General features: G+C 42.6%; 1 protein-coding gene across 2 annotated transcripts in view; it reads left to right on the top strand.

Moving 5' to 3' along the window:
- The window catches only part of TEKT3 (tektin 3), a 182786-nt gene that overhangs the window by 136239 nt on the left and 24578 nt on the right, over positions 1–21969 (top strand). The window contains exons 1-2 of one of the 2 annotated variants that reach the window (XM_032615150.1): positions 13187–13218; positions 20926–21533. In XM_032615150.1, coding sequence (XP_032471041.1) covers positions 20955–21533 — 579 coding nt within the window. In that variant the 5' untranslated portion in view covers positions 13187–13218; positions 20926–20954. Of the gene's footprint in view, positions 1–13186; positions 13219–20922; positions 21534–21969 lie in introns of those variants that run through there. The other variant, XM_032615149.1, reaches the window with a different exon arrangement.

Genomic DNA, 21969 nt, shown 5'->3' on the forward strand with positions numbered 1-21969 from the left:
CCCTTGAAGGCTCTGGACCTGGTAGCATCACAGAAAGTTGGAGGCAAGCTGGAGGCTGGAAATGGGAAACAGGACCACTGTTTCCATCCAGGGCTCCTGGTTTTCTAGCTCTGCCCCACTCCACTCAGAAGACTGCAGGTTTATGTTCTGGACAAATTAAATAGAAGGAGCTCTGGTCCTGGACGTTTCAGGTACAATTTGGGGGGGAAGGGGTGTGGTGTAGGGATAAAAACAGGTATGAAATGAAAGTCTGATCCCCTAACCCACTCCCTGCCCCTTTTCCCTGCTCTGCTCACGGAGTCCCTGCAGCTATATGCAGGGGTGGGGATTTGGGAATTCCTTCCCAGAGAAAATAGCTCCACACAGTGAAATCTGGAAGTGCCCAATGTGGAGGCCACCAGGCGAGAAGCCTTATTCACATATTTAGAGCTTCCAGTGTCTTTCTTAGAGCCTTGCTCTGACACATATAGTAAAAGGGTGTCAAGGATTACCAGGCATTTGAGGCAAGAGTCCAAAATGAACAGGAGAAGAGGAAAGAAACTATGCAGGGCAGAGAAGAAAACTTAAAATACTGTGTAATTTAATATCTCCAAACAGGTACAAGATGGCATTGCAGTCGTGCAAGAGCGTTGCTCTCAGAATAAAACAGAAATCAGGTCTCGCTAAAAGGCTCTTGGAAACTAAAATGGGGGATATAATTGAGGAAATTATATGGGGAAGGCTCTTGGAAACCAATGGGGGATATAATTGAGGAAATACTCCACAATGTAAAAGTTAAATGACCAAGTAATGGAAAGCAGGAGAGAAATGATGGGAACATTAAGAGGATCAATTTAAAAGAAACAAAAAATCATCTAATGTCAGTTCCGGAGGAAATGGAAGAGAGAAAATTATCAAACAAATAGTGCAGGAAGGTTTTCTGGAACAGACGGACATGACAGTCCACATAGTAACCAACCAAGTGTCTGGGATCATGACAAATAAAACAAACAAACAATCAACAAGAAATCAAACACATAAGAAATCTACTTTTATGAAATTTCAGAACAATAGTGATTAACGACACAGAGTTACAAGAGGGAAACCAGGTCACATACAAAAAGGATTAGGAGTCAAAATGGTGTCACACAGCCCTGAACGGTAGATGACAAAATTCGGAGGGGAAATTATTTTCAACCTAGAATTTACTACTGAGACCAACTGGGACTCAAGTGTGAGGGAAGAATAATGACATTTTCAGAGGAAAAGGGAATTACACATTTTACTGACCGTGAACCTTCGCATAAGAAGCTGTAAAGATTTATTCCACTAAAGTGAGAGAGAAAACCAGAAATGGAAAAAAGCAATGGAGCCAGGAAACAATATTTAATAGAGAAAAAAAAAGGTAAATGAAAGTCTCAGGATGTCAGCTGTGCAGAGTGGAGCTCACATGTGCTCCGTGAAAGCCATAATGACTTGGGGGTGGGGAATGCTCCTCCCTGGCTGGGGTCAGAGCATCTGTGTTCTGGGCCAGAACCTTCCAACACTGTGACTGTCGCAACTCCCTGGGTTCGCTTTCCTTGTTTGTAAAGAGATGAGATTGAACGGTATACTTTTTGAGTTTCCTTAGATTCCCAGTAGTCTTTGCTTTGCAGAACAAGAGGAAGAGGTTAGGGATGAACTTTTTCCGGAAAAAAAGTGCAAGCGTATATACTTTTCGCTTCCTGTGGAACAAAACATTGATACCGGAATAAGACAGAAATAAAAATAAAGCCACTTGACATGCTTCTAGCTCTAAAAGTCTGTTCTTCCTTCCTCTGGGTGAGTAACCCAAAGGAATTTGGGGTGGTCTATATAAGTGTGATGATTGTGGAACAGAGCTACCAAGTAAAAATGCACCAGTTGCCCTCTTTCTTGAGGTCTTGAAATGGCTCTCTTGCACTGGCCTGAGCCCCTTCTTTCACTACTGGCTAATATTTAAACCCAAAACATGTTCTTAAATCTTGTGGTTATTTTTAGTCAAACAAACTGTGAATCAAAACTACATAAATTTATTGTTAAACCCCCAAAGCAAAACTTTATTGGAAATGCTCTTCTTGATGAGATGGATGGGAGATTATTTACTTATTTAATCAATGCACATATCATTGCTAAACTGAGCTTAGTTTCAGTATCAGTTCTGTGCCAGTGCCTCATTTTTCGAGCTATTGGTGTTGAGAAACCTTGTTCACACAAATTAGACAGGACTGGAAGGAGTATTCTTTTTTTAAAAATTTATTTTATTGAAGTATAGTTGATTTACAATGTGTTACTTTTTGGTGTACAGAAATTATATATATTTATATACTATATATAATATATAGTATAATATATATAATATATTTATAAATATATATAATTTTCCATTGTGGTTTATCCCAGGATATTGGATATAGTTCCCTGTGCTATACAGTAGGACCTTGTTGTCCATCCATTCTATACATAATAGTTTGCATCTGCTAATCCCAATCTCCCACCCCATCCCATCCCCCTACCCCTCAGCAACCACAAGTCTGTTCTCTATGTCTGTGAGTCTGTTCCTGTTTCATAGATAAGTTAATTTATGTCCTATTTTAGATTCCCCATATAAGTGATATCATATGATATTTGTCTCTCTCTTTCTGACTGATGGAAGGAGTATTCTTATATCAATGCTACTCGATTGGAAATAGAACACCTTCTGAGTTATGTGTCAAAAATGACAAGATCATCTATCACCCAAAATTGTTTGATGAATGGACAAGCATTCAGCTCTTCCTTCCTTGTTGCAGGAAGCCAACTGGAAACCACGGGATTGGCAACAAAATTCACTACCTAATTATCAGAGTGATACACTTTCTGAACCCACTACCAAGTCCGAACTGTCCCTTGGTTGGACACCCTGAGATGTTTTTCACCCAAGGGCAACACACTCCTGAAAGTCAGAAGAGTATCTGTGAAAGGGGCGGGGAGCCAGGAGGATTCCAGGACCCTGCTCCCCTCCGGTCAGATCAGTTGTAGAAATGAATACGTACAGAATGGAAATGGTTGCCCTGAAACCACTGGAGGGCCCGCCTGGCCCCTGGAAAGTGTTTCAGTACCTCTAGTGGGCTAGTGCAATAGCCCGCTGGTCTCTTCTGGGCTGGAGAGGGGAGCTGGGCTGCATCTCGGACAATGCCCCAGACCCAGTGAGACACTTTCCTGCCCCTTCCTCTGCTCTGTGCCTCCCGAGAGCAGCCCTGCGAGCCATGGTAGCCTCACTGCGTCCCCATCCTTTGCCGTCTCTTCTGGGCTCCATCAGAGACTCCAGGGAAAGACTGCACTACCAGATAAATTAAACTTCCTGGACGTGTGTGTCAGGAATCAGGTAATCTGTTTCCATGATTATTTCTAGGCTGTGTGCTTGGAACGCTTAGGAACTCTAGGGGAAAAAAAAAAATTAGCCCCAAGATTCATAATAAACCCTGATCTAAGTTAGTCCTTGGGCCCATGTGCCTTAAGCTGAGAGGAGAGAGAAGAAAACTCTCTTTTTTTTTTTTTCCAGTTTAGTTATTTAAAAATAGTTGTCACCTTTCAAGAAGCCCTTGGTCATTTTCTGGAAGAGCTGATGCAGTATCCCAGGTTGTGGCTGACCTGCAGCCACATATAATTAAGTCCCGTCCTGCTGTGGTTCTGCTGTAAGATGATGTGATGCTTCCCTTCCCGCCAGGAGAAAATAGCTACCTGGGGCTGTGTAGTTCCCAAACCTGCCCTCAGGTACCCCTCTCTCGTCTCACAGGAACAACAGGATTCTGTGGAGGGGAGGGGAGGTACCATTTCACCTGTGTTCTCGTTGAACTTGCGTAAGAAGCTGGGAAGGCGGTATGATTATCCCAGCATTGCAGATGAGGAAACTGAGTCTCAGTGAGGTTTAAATGGCTTGCTCATCGTCTCGGGCCAGCAGGGGCAGAAGCAAGGCTGCAGTCTGGGTCCGTCTCATCGCTGACCCCACGTTCTTTCCAACACGCGGAGGGTCCACCTCAGGCAGAAAGACTTCTCCACGGCTCTTCCCTGGCTGGAACACGCGGCTCCTTGGCTGGGGCAGGTGCCCGGGCGGGGGCGTGGGAAGTGGCTGCAGGTGCTGCTGTGGTCTTCAGGGATGCCTGGCAGCTGTGAGTCCGGAGCAGTGCTGCCTCACCCTTTCCACATCGTGGCTCATAGAGAAAAGGAAAACGTGTATTTGGCAGCTTGGGTTACACAGCGGAAGGTGGCCAAGGCTGGAGGCCAGGGGCCTGACCTTGACCTGGCTGCTGAAGGAGGCACCCTGGTAACTGTGCTGGCCTGGGTGCTGGGGCTCTGACCCACCATGCAGGTGCCAAGCAGACCTGGTCTTAAGGGAACAGCCTCTGTCGCAGCGGGGCCTCTGCAGAGCTGTGTCCCTTCATGGGATAAGCAATGGATGGTCCCTTTTCGAATTCACGGTGATGACGCACTTAGTGTCCTTGGAGCAGTGGTGACTTTGGATGGTGGAGGAATGTGGAGGGACACTGCAGGTGGTTATGAGTGACAGCCCTTGTCCCTGGGAGCAGGAGGTGGCAGGAGATTGCCTACTGGTCATGGCGTTGCCCACGGCGTTCTCTCCTTCTCTCTCCATTAACGACAGTCCAAAATGAGATAAGAAGAACTAATATAGCGTGGGGTTGGTGACTCTCACTTTGGACTCAAATAAATAATTTCTGAGGAAGTAGAGAATATATAGATGTGCCTATATGTAGTGTATCCATATATATGTGTATGTATATATAGCGAGAGTATATATGTATGTGATATACATATATATATAGAGAATGTATAGGTGTATGTATATGTGTGTATCCATATACGTATATATGTATATAGAGAGAGTATGTGTGTGTGTATATATAGATATTATATATATATTTAGAGAGAGAGAGAGAGAGGATGTATAGGTGTATGTATATGTGTCTATCCATATATGTATATATATATAGAGAGAGAGTATGTGTGTGTGTATATATAGATATTATATATATATTTAGAGAGAGAGAATGTATAGGTGTATGTATATGTGTGTATCCATATATGTATATATGTATATATATAGAGAGAGAGTATGTGTGTGTGTATATATAGATATTATATATATATTTAGAGAGAGAGAGAGAGAATGTATAGGTGTATGTATTCTCAGAAGATATATGAAAGCAGGCTGCAGGGATTTAGGTAAATGAGAAGACATGAAAGTATCTTGAGGCATGATGAAGTCTGCTTTTCTTTTTTAATTAAAAAATGTTCACCTTGAAGGCTCTTCCTTAGGGAAGCCTCAAGCGGTGATGGATGGATCCCCGTGGCTAGGGTCTGATCAAGCAGAGGGGAGACGGAGCGCCCCATGAGGAGCTGAGTTCAGAGACAGCAAGCCTACCCCTGCTCAGCTGGGCCAGAAGTGCTGTTTGCAGAACAAGACTAGGAAAAAAGCTCCAGTGAGGTGATAAGACTCACGCCAGGCCTCTGGGTGCAGGGGAGCATCAAAGGATGTTGGGGGCAGGTCTCCATGGCCACTTGGGTGACACGGGTCAAGTTAAACTCGTTGGTCTCAGTTTCCTCATCTAATAAAGGGGCTGAACTGGGGAGGTATTAAGATCCTTCTAGATTTCACTTTCTGTGATTCCATTAACTTCGATTCAGTTACCTGAAACCTCTTTCCAAAGACACTGTGTGCTTAATGGGACAGGTAAGGGAGAAACAGGAGAGATGTAAAGATTCCTCTTGAATACTTAAAGACAGTTTTTAAACTTAATTTAAATGAGAAATATAACTATTAAAAACATCTCACCCACAAGCAAAAAATGGGCAACTTATTTCCAATGCAAGTTAGGTAAGTAGACAAATATTCATCTCAAACGGCATACAGGGGCCTTCTTCGCCTTTAAAATTCCCCAACTTTTTTATAAAGATTAAAGTAAGGGCCATCTGAACAAAAATGTAAGATCGGGTATCATTGCTCAAATCCAAGTAAAGTCCTCCTTGGTACTGAAGTTTGCCTGGATCTCCCGGCCCCGCCCTAGACTTACAGAATCAGATCCTCTTGGGCTGAGATCCTGAAATCTGCATTTGAAAAGATCTCTGGGAAATTCTGATGTGTCCCGTTCTTCACCTGGGAATGTCCTCGCAGAGCAACCATGTCCCTGCACTGTGACTCTGGCGGGCTAATTATTGGAGCACTTAGTATTTTTACGAGCATTCCAGAGAAGTGTGGGGTGTGGGCTGCAGGAGCTGATGTTGATTCCAGGCAAGCACAGCTTCTCTTTGTTTGCCGGAGCCTGTAAAGTGCTGGCCTTCCATCTTGGATATGGAGGGTTGTAGTTTGGTATCTGTCTTCTCCACACCCTACTTGACCTGTTACCCCAAGGACTGTTCAACCTCCATTTCTGAACAGAGATGTCTGCCCCGAGCCCCTGTCTCTTCTGGGGCCCTGGTGAGCAGAGCTAGGTCAGAAGTTCCTTTTTTTTGGCGGTACGCAGGTCTCTCACTGTTGTGGCCTCTCCCGGACGCGTAGGCCCAGCGGCCACGGCTCACGGGCCCAGCCGCTCCGCGGCACGTGGGATCTTCCCGGACCGGGGCACGAACCCGTGTCCCCTGCCTCGGCAGGCGGACTCCCAACCACTGCGCCACCAGGGAAGCCCAGAAGTTCCTTTTAAATCCAGTTATAGGGCGAACCTGGAGCAAGCCCAGACAACACACCTCAGTTTCCATTGATCCCTAGAACTAACGTGCTTTCTTGAGCAAAAGGCAGCCTAACTCAGAGAGCCAAGGGCCAAAGGGCGCAACATTCCTGGTTTGTAGAGCTTCCTGGTTTATAGCCTTCCTGCTCTTTCTTTCTGCTACCGCTCTCCTCCCTAGGTTGATAGCCTCACCTTGGGAGAGAAGGGGACATGGAAGACAAGGGCATTCAGCTGCCGCTTCTACCGCAAGCACGAGCACTCATCTGCATCCTTTCAGCTTTTCGATATCGCAACCGGATTTCCAGCCATCTTCACCGCTCCACTGATTTGAATACTTCTTGACTTCACCCTTTGCTTCTGCTGAATCATTACGGCCCCCCTGATAGTTTTCAGGACGCTTCCCTAAGAATTTGACGAGTGGCCAGAAAATTGGGTCCACCCGAGGTGATTCCTAGCTTGTGTTTTAGGCTCTTTTGAGAAACAGAGTCATGAGGATTCCAAGATGGAGACCTGGAGAAATAAATCTCATGGCAAATGGGAGACCGTTTGAAAACTGGAAAGTCACAGCGGAGGCAATAGGTTTCCAATTGTTAACGCAAGTTCGTGTGCCCAGCGATGCAAAGTGAGCCCAAACAAACGGCAACGTTGGAGTTTGGAGCAGAGGAAGGTTGATTGCAAGACGATGCAAGGAGAACAGGTGGCTCATGCCCTAAAAAGCCCCGAGCTCCCGGGAGGGTTTTGGCAAAGCGTTTTTAAAAGCCAGGTGAGGGAGGCAGGGGGTCACGGGGAGCAGGGTGGTGTCACAGGGGTTAACTTCATGAGTCCTTAGGCTCCAGGAGGCCTGGGGCTATGTGCTCAGGGTCATCAAGTAGTTAACATCTTCCATTTGGTGGGGGGTTGTCAACATCTGCAAAACAACACGGGAAATTTGCATCAAATACTATTATCTAGGTAGTTCAGAGAGAAGCTAAAGCAGAGGATATGGGGGGCGGGAAAGCCTGTCCTGGGGAAGGCCCCATAGGGTCCTGCTCGTTACACAATGACAGGGTATCTGGTGGCTGCCTGGCAGGCCTAGTCTGTGATTCTCAACCAGAGTTTTCCAACATCAAATATGATGACTCAGCTACTCTCTGGATGACTCAAGATCTGGCTTCCTGAGAGAGCAGGTCTGCTTAGATGAGCTTGTATGTATATCTTATACACATACAGCACATCTTTCTCTGTCCTACTCTATTTTTATTTCCACAAACCCTCATCGGTCTAAAGAGCTAGGCGATTTTCCATATAACCTGTGAACTCATCTTTCAAGAGTCCCTGGATGACGCTGCTTTGCCCTCTTCAGAACTCCTGAGAGACTTGAGTTCCTTTCTGATGCTTCTCACCACACTGGAGTCTGCCGCACAGGGGTTTTGCCTGTGTCCTGCCAGAGAATAATCTCTTTAAGGATAAAAACAGGGGCCCACTTCCAGTGATGTAAACATTTAACAGCTGGCTCTCTGGGAAAAAATGTCTGCATACATACATACATAAGTTTATTATACATTTTAATGATATAAAGGACACATAGCACACAACTTATAAATAGTCACAAAAATACACAATACTCTGTATTGTAAATTCCACATAGTCAATTGATTTTTTTTTTAAACATCTTAATTGGAGTGTAATTGCTTTACAATGGTGTGTTAGTTTCTGCTTTATAACAAAGTGAATCTAGTCAATTGATTTTTGCCAAATGCTTTTACTGATTTTTGCTACACTCGTATCTCTAGCCAACCTTGCAATTGATGAACAAAGGAGTTTCAGCTTGAATGTCTGTTGATATTTTCATTTACGTTGATGAGCAGACAAAACTGAAGGTGCACGTTGAAATTTCCCTTAATGATATGAATCACTTCTTTGCTGAATCAGACGTTTGTCTTCAATACTGGGAGAATGTAGCTTCTTTTTTTTTTTTTAGATGTTGGGGGTAGGAGTTTATTAATTAATTTATTTATTTTTGCTGTGTTGGGTCTTCGTTTCTGTGCGAGGGCTTTCTCTAGTTGTGGCAAGCGGGGGCCACTCTTCATCGCGGTGCGCGGGCCTCTCACTATCACGGCCTCTCTTGTTGCGGAGCACAGGCTCCAGACGCGCAGGCTCAGTAGTTGTGGCTCACAGGCCTAGTTGTTTCGCGGCATGTGGGGTCTTCCCAGACCAGGGCTTGAACCCGTGTCCCCTGCATTAGCAGGCAGATTCTCAACCACTGTGCCACCAGGGAAGCCCGAGAATGTAGCTTCTTAATTTTTTTTTGCTTGTCACAATGTAACGGCCACAGACACAAGACATTTTTAAAGTTTCATCTGCATTATAGCATTTTCTCTATGACTTTCTTGAGTCTAGACAATCAAGAAAACAATAAATGAAGCCTTGATTTGTAGCTTTTAATGATTTCCATGGTTTAAATACTCCCATCACGGTCAATCCCAATTTACCAATGTGACATTGCTGAACTTAAAAATGATAAGGGAGGGCTTCCCTGGTGGCGCAGTGGTTGAGGGTCCGCCTGCCGATGCAGGGGACGCGGGTTCGTGCCCCGGTCCGGGAGGATCCCACATGCCGCGGAGCGGCTGGACCCGTGGGCCATGGCCGCTGGGCCTGCGCGTCCGGGGCCTGTGCTCCGCAACGGGAGAGGCCACAACAGTGAGAGGCCCGCGTACTGCAAAAAAAAAAAAAAAAAAAAAAAAAAAAAAAAATGATAAGGGATACCGTCATTATGTAGTATTTCCACCATAATGATGCAACAGATGAAGATAAACTCAAAAGGATGAAAAACAGTAAAGTGTTGTAAAAGAATTAGAAAGTGATGTTTTGAGTATTTATTACCATTGTTTCGATATAATTTATTTAATTATACATTGATATAATTTAGCTCTTAATAAGGACTCTTTAACAATGGGCTTGCAAAATTCCTGCAAATTTAACAATGGGCTGTTGTGAGCCACTATAAATCAAACTACTGCCAGTTACCTGTCTAATTCATTGCCTTGCATGCCCACAGCTAAAATACCTTCAGTGCTTGCATGAGGGATCTTGGTCCAGTAAATTCGAGACATTGACTGTGACTCTGACATGCTCTATCTCCTTGATTAAAGTTTAACAACCTCCCAGTGGTAGCTGAGTTCAGAAGCTAAGTTTTCTTAACTGATAAAGACTCATCTGGATGAAATACGGTGTATCGCTGATATAAACCAGCCTACACAGACCCGTTAGTCTTGTATCAGTCACATTGAAAAAATAATGCAGTCTCTGCAGAATCTTCGCGAGAATATTACAAAATGGCCTCAGCTCCTAAAATGCCAGATCAAAATTCTACGTAGCCTTGATATAGCCCTGTTTTTTCATACATAGCATGAAGTATAATTCACAACCTAACATATACCATCGTATGACTCTTTTTTAAAAAAATAAATTTATTCATTTATTTATTTAAAATGGATTTTTGGCTGTGCTGGGTCTTCATTGCTGCACACAGGCTTTCTCTAGTTGCAGTGAGCGGGGACTACTCTTCGTTGCGGTGCGCGGGCTTCTCATTGCGGTGGCTTCTCTTGTTGAGGAGCACGGGCTGTAGGTGTGTGGGCTTCAGGAGTTGCGGCACGTGGGCTCAGTAGTTGTGGCTTGCGGGCTTAGTTGCTCCGCGGCATGTGGGATCTTCCCAGATCAGGGATTGAACCCGTGTCCCCTGCATTGGCAGGCAGATGCTTAACCACTGAGCCACCAGGGAAGTCCCACCACTGTCTGACTCTTAACATCTTTAAAGTGTCCTGTTTGTGTCTTTGTTTCTCTCCTCCTTTAGATTGTCAGGATCTCCCTGCAGCACTTAAAATGAGTCATCTTTATTGTGGATGATGATTAATTGATGACGTTAGACTGCCAATAAATACCAGGACCTTCTAAATGGTCTCATCTTAATGGAACTTTAAGATTAGATTTCAGAGGTGTCCCACATCATATAAGACTTTAGGTCATGGAGCTCAATTAATTGTCTAGCTATCTCAGCTGCTGGGGTGGCTCTGATTAATACTCCACAACACACCTCACCTGATAGCTCCAATCTGGGTTGCTTTTCCCTTGAGATTTATTTATTTCAGGGAGAAAGAGAAGCAGTCCAACTGTCCCTGTAGAAGTGGGTGCCATTCCCCTTAGGTGGGCTAAATACACTTAGCTTTCCCAGAACTACTCATAAGTGAGCATCTGAATTTCAATCTATTTTCTGGGAAGGCTTTCAATAGAGCATCTGATTAATGCTCTTCCTTTCAGGCCAGTGAAGCATCATTAGCCCCATTTTATGGAGAGATACAACAGACCTGGTGCGATTTGGGGATTTGTCCCAAATCATCACTATTAAGTACCAGGGAGGGAAGCTGGTCCCTCCTTCTCCAAGCGCTCATTCATTCATTCAACAAACATGCACTAGGAGTACACCGTAGGCCAAGCTCGATGGCTGGTGCTGAGGATAGAAAGGAGAATACACGAGAAGGAATATAGCTCTTTGATGTAGGGGGAAGACCATGGGCTTTGAGGTCAGACAGACCTAGGTTAGACTCCAGCTCTATGACCTCCTGGCTAATGTGACCTTGGTCAAGTTACTTAACCTGTAAGTCCCTGTAAAAGGGGAATCATATTTTCAACCTTATGATGAGGGTCATAAATGATGTGTATGAAGCTGGCACAGAGCAAGTGCTTCAAAAATGGTTCCTGTGACTAAGGCTAGAAAATCATTGTCTCTGCCCTCACAGGCACATAGTCTAATGGGGGAGACAATACTTGAAAACATACGACGGTGACATAATGGCTCTGATGGAAACAAAAGGAAAGAGAGGCTGTGGGAGTCCATTGTTTCCTACTTGATCCGAAGGACACACACAGAAATGCGACCCTGGGCATGTCATTTAACCTCTAGGACACAGCTCCTCACTTGCTAAATAAGTGAGCTAGAATATGATATCTGAACTTGATAGGGTCTGTGTACCTTGGCTCTCTGGGAATACTCTCAACGAGGTGTGTGCTGCAATTTCATGTCACGAAAAAGTCATTCAATGAAAAAAGCCGATGGTGATTCACACCCCTATAAATAACCTAGTAACATAAGCAAAACATAACAGTGACAAAGGATACTACCTTCCTGTGGTTGTAAATGATAAAATTCTCAATGAACACATCACACGCTCAATTAAGTTGCCAATAAACACTCCACAGAGCACTTTTCTGTAAATATTAGTGTTATATTCTGTGCATGAAGGCCATTTGGATCCCATACCCAGTTACAGGTTATAGTTTCCAAAACTACTGATTCTCAACACAGCACTCAAGGAAAATAATACCATTGATATTGATGGTACAAATTGGAATAAAATGTCCCAAATCTGTTTCTGAGTAATTTCCAAGAACAACGATAAAGAATACATTGCAAGAACTTACGTTGTTCTAAAATTTAGACCGAAAATATTTTTAATCACCTCTCCCAACTTTGACAATGTGAAATATTTCCAATTTCCCTGTATAAATAGCCATAAAAATGGAATTATGGGATTAAAAAAATTTAGAAGGCACAGAGAGATTAGAGACAGTTGGCTGTAAAGGCAATATTTCCTATTTCCTTTTCCTAAACATTCCTCCTCAGCCCAACACACTCATATCCCCATATATCGCTCTCACCTCTCTTACTTTTTTTCTCCTCTTCCTTTATTTTCCCACCAGCCGCCCTTTAACACACCCTCTCCACCCTCACCCCCCAATGCCTAGACAGGATACATACAAGGGCAACTGTCATCAAATCACAACTGAGTTAGAATCTTTTATTGAAGACACAGATAAGTCAGTTATGTACGCATGGCTTTGGAGAAAAAATGGCTTGTCCATCTCTAGTTAACTGCTGCCATTCTCCAAAGCCACGTGGACACAACTGATTTATCTGTGTCTTCAGTAAAAGAATGGCATCCACTATGTCACAGGGAGAAGCACAAATGGGTATAGCCAGGTTAGGGTGTGGGGTAAGGTCAGCCTGTCTTCCCAGCCAGGCTGAAACGCGGGGGCTTGTCGGCCTCGCGAGCCTTAGAATGGGCCACCAAGGTCTGCGCAGCTGAGAGAGCTCCGATTTAGGCGCCGCAGGGGAGGCGGGGGACCCTTCACCCCTTCACCCCCTCCACCTCTCTATCTCCCCCGGAGCTGTGGTTACTACGCGCGAGAGCGTCCATGGCAACGGTCGCCTGCCCGCAGGGTTTCCCTCCTCTCTCCGGCTCCCGCCGGCCGCCTCTCCCTCCATCGGCCAATCGGCTGCCGGGGAGCCAGCAGCGGCGGTCGTTGAGTGGTCCTCGGGCGTGACGTCACAGGAGGGCGAGGCGGGGCGGGGCGGGGTCGGGCGGGGCCGCTAGTCCGCGCTCCAGCGAGTTGTAGTTTGTGGGGCTGCTACTCCTTCCCGCCCACGCCCGCTTCCCCGCCCCTCGCCCGGCACCGCCGACAGGTGAGTGGTCCCTCAGGCACCTGCCTGCTGCTGGGACGACCCCGACAGAGTCCCCGCCCCGATTAGGACTCCAACGTCTGGCCTCCGAATTCGTGGTGGGTCGTGGAAACCCTGGCCCCGCCTCCATCTTCACTTCGCCACCCTCACCCCTGCAAATGAAAACCGTAAAACCCACAGGTACACTTACCCAGTCTCCCAAGCCTTCTTAATGTACGTTTCTGTTGCTTTTCGCGGATTGAGAAGTTACTTATAAATGCAGAACCAGGAAAGGTGTGTCAGAACCCCAGACCCTAGGTCGTATAATACCTTACACCTGTTGGCAGTGCTGTGTTTGTCCCTGTGGTTCTTGTGTGCCTCAACCCTCTGCCTTGTTCTTCCGGCTTACTTAGCCCGGTCTTCCACCTGCAGCCAAGGGGAGGGCTGGACAACCAGTCACCTGGCCGTTCAAAGAGTTGCTGAAATTCAGGTCACAGCAGTTGTTCCCTTACTGTCCATGGCCTTTTCTGTTCAGCTCTGGCTGTGAAGCACTCACTTGTATTTTGACAGTTTTCACAAAGTAACGGTATGTTTTCTCCCTAGATGCTTATGGTGGCGTAGCTGAATAAACATTTTAGAAATGGGTAGAATTACTCGTTTGATTATTGTGAAAAAAGCAAACAGATAGACTCATAGGCCAAGTGTATTGAGGTATATGATAAAATATTCAACTTTTTTCGTTTTAAAATATTTCACAAAGTGTTCAAGCATGCAGGTACCCACCCCTTGTTTAAAAACAAAACAAAACAAAAAGACTTACAGACACAGAAGAGGCCTCCTATGTACCCCTTGGGAATCGCATGCCTTTTTCTCCTTCCCCACCTACCAGAATTTAGTGTTTACTTATACTCCGCATATTTTTATACTTTTGCTACTTAGGTATTTATCCAGAAACCAATATATAGTCTCATTTTAAACGTTCATATAATGCTATCATTCTCTACATGCTCTAGGTCATTGCTTTTAACTGTTGTGTGATAGTTCTTGCATGGATTTATCATAAGTTACGCATGCATACTCCTGTCGATGGACTTTTACACTTTTCCCTTTTAAAAATCACTAGAAACATATTCTTGTACATTCTAATTGTATAATTTCTGAGTCATAGGGAATGTGCTTTTTCAACTTTAGTAGATACTGCCCCATAGCTCTCCAACGTGTAGTAATTTATACTTTCACCATCAATGAAGAGAGTTCCTTATCAAACTGTTTTTTAAAAGAAAGAGATTATTCAACTTTTCCTGCATTCTTATTTAATATATGCATAGAGAGAAATTACTTAAACGCTGAAATCTGATACACTTTCTCCTAAGTCTGGTACTTATTAATGTGTCAGGGGCAGTGTTTTATTTCTGCTTCAATTTGAAACTGCGAGGAATTAAATACATATGATCAAAGGAACAGGGGTTTTGTGTGATTCTTTCAAGCCTGTGCTGGCCGCTGATCTGAGGCAATGTGTGAAACAAGTCATGGAAACTTTCTGTCCTTGTCATGCCTTCTGCAGACTATGAGCTATAGGTTTTTATACCTTGAAATATTTATGATCTTAAAGTCTTGCCTAAATGTGCTAATAAAATATCTCTCTCCAGCTTGAGGCCACCTTTTGGGTTTGAAATGGAGCTTTCCAGTACTTACAATCTCTGTGTGATTAATTATATTTTTAGCATGTTAATATTTATAGAAGACTATAGTAGCACTTTTCCAGTATGTAAATAACTATTGACCCCAACTTCAATGAATACAGTCAAATACTGTATTTGACTTTGTAGCAGGTCTCATTTCTTAAAATGCTTTTTTGGTCATGGCTAAAAGCATAATAAAAAAACAATTGCATGATTTAGGGGATGAATTTTTCCACAGCTATTTTCAGTCATCTTCCCAAAGAATTTGTTTAGTTTACTTGCAAATGTGAGATATTTATAGCATCAGTTAAGGATCATAGTGTGTGCTCATTGCCTCTTTAGGAAGAGGCTGAGTTAGAATTTAGAGAATAATTTAAACATTGTGAAAGGCACATCACGCAAGTAAGCGATAGGCTTTTGAAAACATACTATTTCTTCCTTAAAACTTTGGTAGAATTTATCAGTGAACCCATCTGGACCTGATGTTTTCTTTGAAGAAAGATTTTAAACTATAGATTCAATTTCTTTAATTCCTATACAGCTGTTCAGGTTACCTATTTCTTCTTTAGTCAGTTTTGTTTGTATCTTTAAAGAATTTTGTCCATTTCCTCTCTGTTGTCAAATTCCTTGGCATAGGTTGTTAGTAATCATACGTTATTAACTTTCTAGCATTTGCAGGGGCTTTAGTAGTATTCCCGCTTTCATTTCTGATAGTAGTCATTTGTCTTCTCTTTTTTAAATCTTGATCAGTCTTGCAAGAGGTTTATCAATTTTATTGTTAAGATTTCATTGCTTTTCAAAAATTTGTTCATTTTCTACTTCATTGACTTTTTAGTATTTCCTTCTTTCTACTTTGGGTTTACTTTGCTTTTTTTTTTTTTTTTTCCCTAGCCATTAAGATGAAAGTATAGATCACTGATTTTAGCTCATTCTTATTTTCTTATGTAAGCGTTTAAAGCTATAAACCTCATTCTAAACACTCTTAGCTGAATTTCACAATTTTGATATGTTCTGTTTTTTATTCTCATTCAGTTCAAAATATTTTCTAATTTCCCGTGTTATTTCTTCATTGACCCATAGGATGTTTAGAAGTGTGTTGCTTAGTTTCCTAGTATTTGAGGATTTTCCGAATACCTTTCTATTATTGATTTCTAATTTAATTCTGATATGGTCAGAGAGCATACTCTGTAGAGCTTTAGTTTATGTAGATTACAGCTATTGATATTTATTATATCAGAAATTAAAATAGAGAAATTAAAAATATTAACTCTTAAAAGTAACCATAACAACCTATTATATAGTAACATAAATAATACTTTTCATTAAAAAACTATGTTTTCTGAAACAAATTTAGTTAGAAGAGTGGCACTGTTTCACATTTTTGGTAAAGTTTTAAAATTTTTGTTAGTAGGTGGGTTCTCATATCTACTTCTGCATTCAGTCTGTTGTGATATCGCATATCATGTCACCTCTGGAAACCTCTATTGTACATTTCTGAGAGAACGAGAGTGAAAAAGGCCAGTCACATCTGGGTGTTTACTATAAAAGTAACCTTGACCTTGTCACTCCAGAGAAGGTCTTAGGCAAGCCCATGGTTTCCTGGGTCACATTTTGAGAACTGCTGCTCTAAGGTTTACAGTATGCATTTTTGACTTACTGTAGTATATGCTTAAATAACATTATTCCATTTTAGTCATAAGGCCTTTACAATAGTACTTTTCCACTTCTGCTCTCCCATCATTTGTGCTATTATTACCATATAACTTACTTTTGTTTTTATTATAAACCTCCCAATGAATTTTTATTATTTTTACTTTAAGCAGCCATCTTTTAAAGAAATTTCAAAGTTAGAAAAGTTTTTTCTTTTTGCTATTAGCACACATACTTACCATTTCTGAGACTTCATTTCTTTGGGTAGCTCCAAGTTTCCATCTGGTATAATGTCCTTTTGCCTGAAGAATTTCCTTTCACAGACCTTTTAGTGCAGTTATGCTGGAGCTGAATTCTCTTGGCTTTTGCTTTTATATATATATATATATATATATATATATATATATATATATATATATAACCTTTTATTTCACCTTCATCTTTGAAGGATATTTTCACTGGAAATAGAATTCTAGGATTACACTTTCTTCCAGCCCTTTAAAGATGTTGTTTGATTGTCTTCTGGCTTGCATAGTTTCTGACAAGAATTCTTCACTAATTCTTATCTTTGTTCCTTTCTATCCATTGTGTCTTTTTCCCTCTGATTTTAATTTTTTCTCTTTATTGTGAACTTTCATCCATTTTATTATGATGAGCCTTGACGTAGTGGTGTGTGCACACACACGGATGTGTGTTTATCCTCCTGGAGTGTGTGGAGCTTCTTAGACATAGGGGTTTGTACTTTTCATCAAATTTGGGAAATTTGCAGCCATTATTTCTTCAGATATTTTGTCTCCCTCTCTTAATGTGACACCCCAAGTGCATGATGTTAGACCACCTGATATTATACCGTAAGTTACTGAGGCTCTTTTCATTTTTTGTTTCCAGTTAATTAAAAAGTCTGTGCTTTGGTTTGGTTAGATTCGAGCTCACTAATCTTTGCTTCTCTGGTGTCTAATCTGCAGTTACTCCAATCTAGTGAAATCTGCAAGAATCTATTATATGTTTTATCCCTAAAGTTTCATTTTGTTCTTTTTTAAGTCTTCCATATCTCTCTTCACTACGTTCTTGTTTTCCTTTAAATACTTGTACGTGGTTTTCTAGTGCCGTCACATCTCCGCCATTTGTATGCCTGTTTCTATTGACTGATTTTTCTCCTAATTACGGGCCACATGTTTCTACTTCTTGGCATGTCTGGAAGTTTTTGATTGGATGCTGGACACTGTGGTGCTATATATTTGAGCTCCTGATGTTGGCAGGCACTTTACTTGTGGATTAGTTTGAGCTTTTTGAGGCCTGTATTCAAGCTTTTCCAGAGTCTTTAGTACCTTGGTTCTAAAGATAGGTCGGCCCCATTCTAATGCGTGACCTCTCTGGGCTTTCCATCAAATGCTCCGGGTGACCACTAACAGCTCTCCACTCTGACTGGTCTGGGTTCAGAATGTCTCTGGGCCCTCTGTGAGCTCTAGGAATTGTGCAGCTAACAGCACTGCCATCATTACTTGCCGAGGTTTGTGGAACATTCCTTGATGTCTGTACAACCTATTACTCAGCAAAGACCCAAGTGGACCCCTACATAGATTTATGGAGCGCTTTTTCTGCATAACTCATTTTACTCCAGAATCCCGCGTCCCAACTTCCAGGTGTCTCAGCCTCCCCAAATTCTGGCCTCCTCCTCAACTCACAGATGCTGCCAGGCTCTGTTTGGTTTCCATCCATTTTCCCCATAGTCTGGAAATTGCCTCCAGGTGATCAGAGGGCTCACCTTATTTGTTTCTCTTCTCTCACAGATCAGAGTCCTGTGCAGCCTGAAAACAGTTGTTTCATATATTTTGTCTAGATTTTTAGGTGTAAGAGGCTAAGTCTAGTTTTTATTACTCTATCCTGGTTGAAGGCAGAAATCTATTTTGAGTTAAATATTTCTTAGGCCATGAGATTCTCAATTTTCTTGGCCAATAATGACCAAAAGAAAAAAAAAGAAAAAAAGACATTGCCAGGCTGTTGTCTTTTATTGGGTCTTCCTAAATGACTTAGAAGGGGGCCTACTGGAGCTGGAACATGGAATATTGGAATATGGAATGGCAATGGAATATTGTCTCTCATGTGAAACTTGCTGCCATATATGAGGAGCTCTACATCTGGGAACTTTTTAAACAACTGACTTTATGCTTCAGATTCCAGATTCTAAATTATATCCCATCTCTAATTAAAAATGATCACTGGATGCTTTTACAAACCATATTGATTTTCTCAAGTCATATGTCTCCTCTGGCTTGTGGACCCCTGCATTTCACACATGTGTTAAACCTGAACACTCGTGGTTTGACATTTGACAAACATGGATTGAGCTGCCTCAAGATTCAGCATCATAGGTGTCGAGTAAATACGTGGGAATTCTACACCTGGAATTCCGTGATTGAAGGACCAAGTGTGACATTAGCTTTTAGATTCACTGTTGTCAGGAATTAAGAAAAGCCAAGCAAGAGTGGTCCAATCCCACTTGAAGCTTCTTGCTCAAAGAAAACTGATGGGATTATTTCTAGATGTGACTTGGGGAAGGGGTTGAAACTAAAAGTAGCCAGGAGGACCCTCGTGGCTCAAGTTACTTGGAATTTGCTTTTTCAAAAAGCAATGTTTTAAGTTTCAGACTTAGGTGTGGAATGGCAAGTGGTTATTAAGGCTTTCGTTTTTACCATCGTACTCTAAGCTTGGCCCATATAAAGTGTTTGGGGGCTGAGGGAGGGAAGAATAAGGAAAACATCAGGGAGCTAGGGTCAGGTGGGATACCACCAGTGGCAGTGGGTAGCTGTTTCATCACATGTAGTCCGAGTGGATTTTGATTTGGCCACAATTCTACAAATAGATTATTTTGTGGTTTGGGTACCAATGGCGTCAAAACAGCTATTTAAAGAATCATTGAATGTGTTTTTTTTTTTTCTTTCTTTCTTTTTTTTTCGGCATGTGGGCCTCTCACTGCTGTGGCCTCTCCCGTTGCGGAGCACAGGCTCCGGACGCGCAGGCTCAGTGGCCATGGCTCACGGGCCCAGCCGTTCCACGGCATGTGGGATCTTCCCGGACCGGGGCACGAACCCGTGTCCCCTGCATCGGCAGGCGGACTCTGAATGTGTTTTTGTTTGTTTGTTTTTTCTGAGTAGGAGCCTACAGAATTGGATCTGATATTATTTTTCCTTTTCAGTAAATGCGTCTATAGACATTAACCCCCAAACAGAATGACGTTCAGATGCTGAAAATTATGTCATAGTCTATGGCATCCTTGGCTATCTGGACTAACAATGACCCCAAATTCTGGACAATAGAATATTTTCAGCTGGTAAAAAAGGATAAAGTGGCTCTCTATGTTTTAACAGGGGGAGAGGTCCAACATACATATATTTTCAAAAATGCATGTTCTGGAATGATACATATAATGATTAAGATAATTCAATTTTTGTATTAAAAAACTGTGCATATGTATATAGGGAGATGTATATAGATTTAAAAATAATATATATGTTGGTATATGAAAAGGAAAAATCTGGAAAGATACAACTAGTAATGAATTCTTCGCAGTGTCTACTTCTGAGGAGTTTATTTTGCAGGGGGGAGAGTGGATATTTATCTTTTACTTTGTATACACCTCTGAGCTAGTAATTTTACAAGCTAACATTTACTGAGCATTAACTATGTGCCCAGAACTGTGCTAAGTATTCCAAATACTGAGCATCATCTTACTTAATGCTCAGGGGCTGCCATAGCATGTCTGTCTATACTGGAGTTGCCTAGAGGTGGCAAGTTGCCAGGAAAAGGGGATCCAGGTACTTCCTTGAGTTATGTTTGCTTACCTGCCACACCGGTGTTACTCTGATCGTGTGTTTATTTAGGAAGACTGGGGGTGGGGGGTGGGCGGTGGATGCCGCTCTGCAACCCCTTGCGGCTAATACTGCTTAGAACAAACCAAAGTAGCAGTTACTATTATTATTCCCAACTTAGAGATGAGGACAGAGAGCTTAAGTCATTTGCACCAGGTCTCACAGCTAGTAAATAGCAGAGCCAAGATCTGAATCCCAATCTGTTAGAAAGCATAGTTCGGGCTCTTCATTTGAATCTGTTACGAGACGGTGTTTCTTCTCATGATTGAAAAAATATTTCAAAACTTCAAAAGGCCAATCTACAAAAATGTAATTTGAATACAATCCAGAGACAGAGATGAAAAATAAATGCAGAATATGTTATCACAAGTAAAGGTGGTTATCAAATTAAAACAAATATCTAACGTGTTAGACAACACTGCTGCTTATGGTAAGTCAGATGGACCCTTTTATCTGTGAGTTTTCACCAGAGGTTAACTTATGTGACTGTCTATTTTTGCTTCCCCCCCTTTCCCCCACCTTTTCAGCAGGAGAGATTTCCAAATAGTGTGTGAGCGTCATGGAGCTTCTAGGTTCTACTTTAGCGGCAACTTATGCCCACCCTAGACCAACACCAGCCAACTTCCTACCAGCCATCAGTGCCATGGCCTCAAGCTACAGGGACTGCTTCCCCCACTGCAATCTGACCCATAGTCTGAGCCTGCCTTGGAGACCAAGCACGTACTACAGAGCAGCCTCCAACTCACCAGCCTTGGACCCGTACTGCACCAGATCTCAGAGGGTGTCCGAGAGCACCATGCTTCCCTTTGTTTCCAACAGAACCACACTCGTCACCAGATATACTCCAGATGATTGGTACAGGTCCAACTTAACCAACTTTCAAGAATCCAACACTTCCCGACACAATTCAGAGAGACTAAGGGTAGATACGTCTCGCTTGATTCAAGACAAATATCAACAAACGAGAAAAACCCAGGCAGACTCCACCCACAATCTGGGAGAACGAGTCAACGACATAGGATTTTGGAAATCTGAAATCACTCATGAGTTGGATGCAATGATTGGAGAGACAAATGAACTAACCGATGTTAAGAAAAAACTGGAGAGGGCTTTGATGGAGACAGAAGCCCCTCTTCAGGTAACTATAAGACCTTATTAAAAGGACAGTGCATTTTTATGGTTATAACCCAGTCGTTGAAATTTTGAGGTTATTTATCTATTGAATTATATTTCGCTTCACCTGTAGAAGCCAAGCCCTTGTCAATAAATCTGTACCGGGTTTCGGTGATGATAAAACCATTGCCATTTTTCTCACATTATACCGAGCGACCATTTAAGTAGAAAGAATTCTGGAATTCCCTGGCGGTCCAGCGGTTAGGACTCAGTGCTTTCACTGCTGAGGGCGCAGGTTCAATCCCTCGTTGGGGAACTAAGATCCCGCAAGCCCAGTGGTGCAGCCAAGAAAGAAAAAAAAGTAGAGAGAATTCTGCATGCAAAGCAAAGGAGGCTAATTAAAGCGACACTCTTAAGACGCACAGTATTTTATGGTGAAAATGCCATCTTCCCATCTCTTA

Source organism: Phocoena sinus, chromosome 20 (assembly GCF_008692025.1).
Source record: "Phocoena sinus isolate mPhoSin1 chromosome 20, mPhoSin1.pri, whole genome shotgun sequence".
NCBI classification, from domain to species: Eukaryota; Metazoa; Chordata; class Mammalia; order Artiodactyla; family Phocoenidae; genus Phocoena; species Phocoena sinus.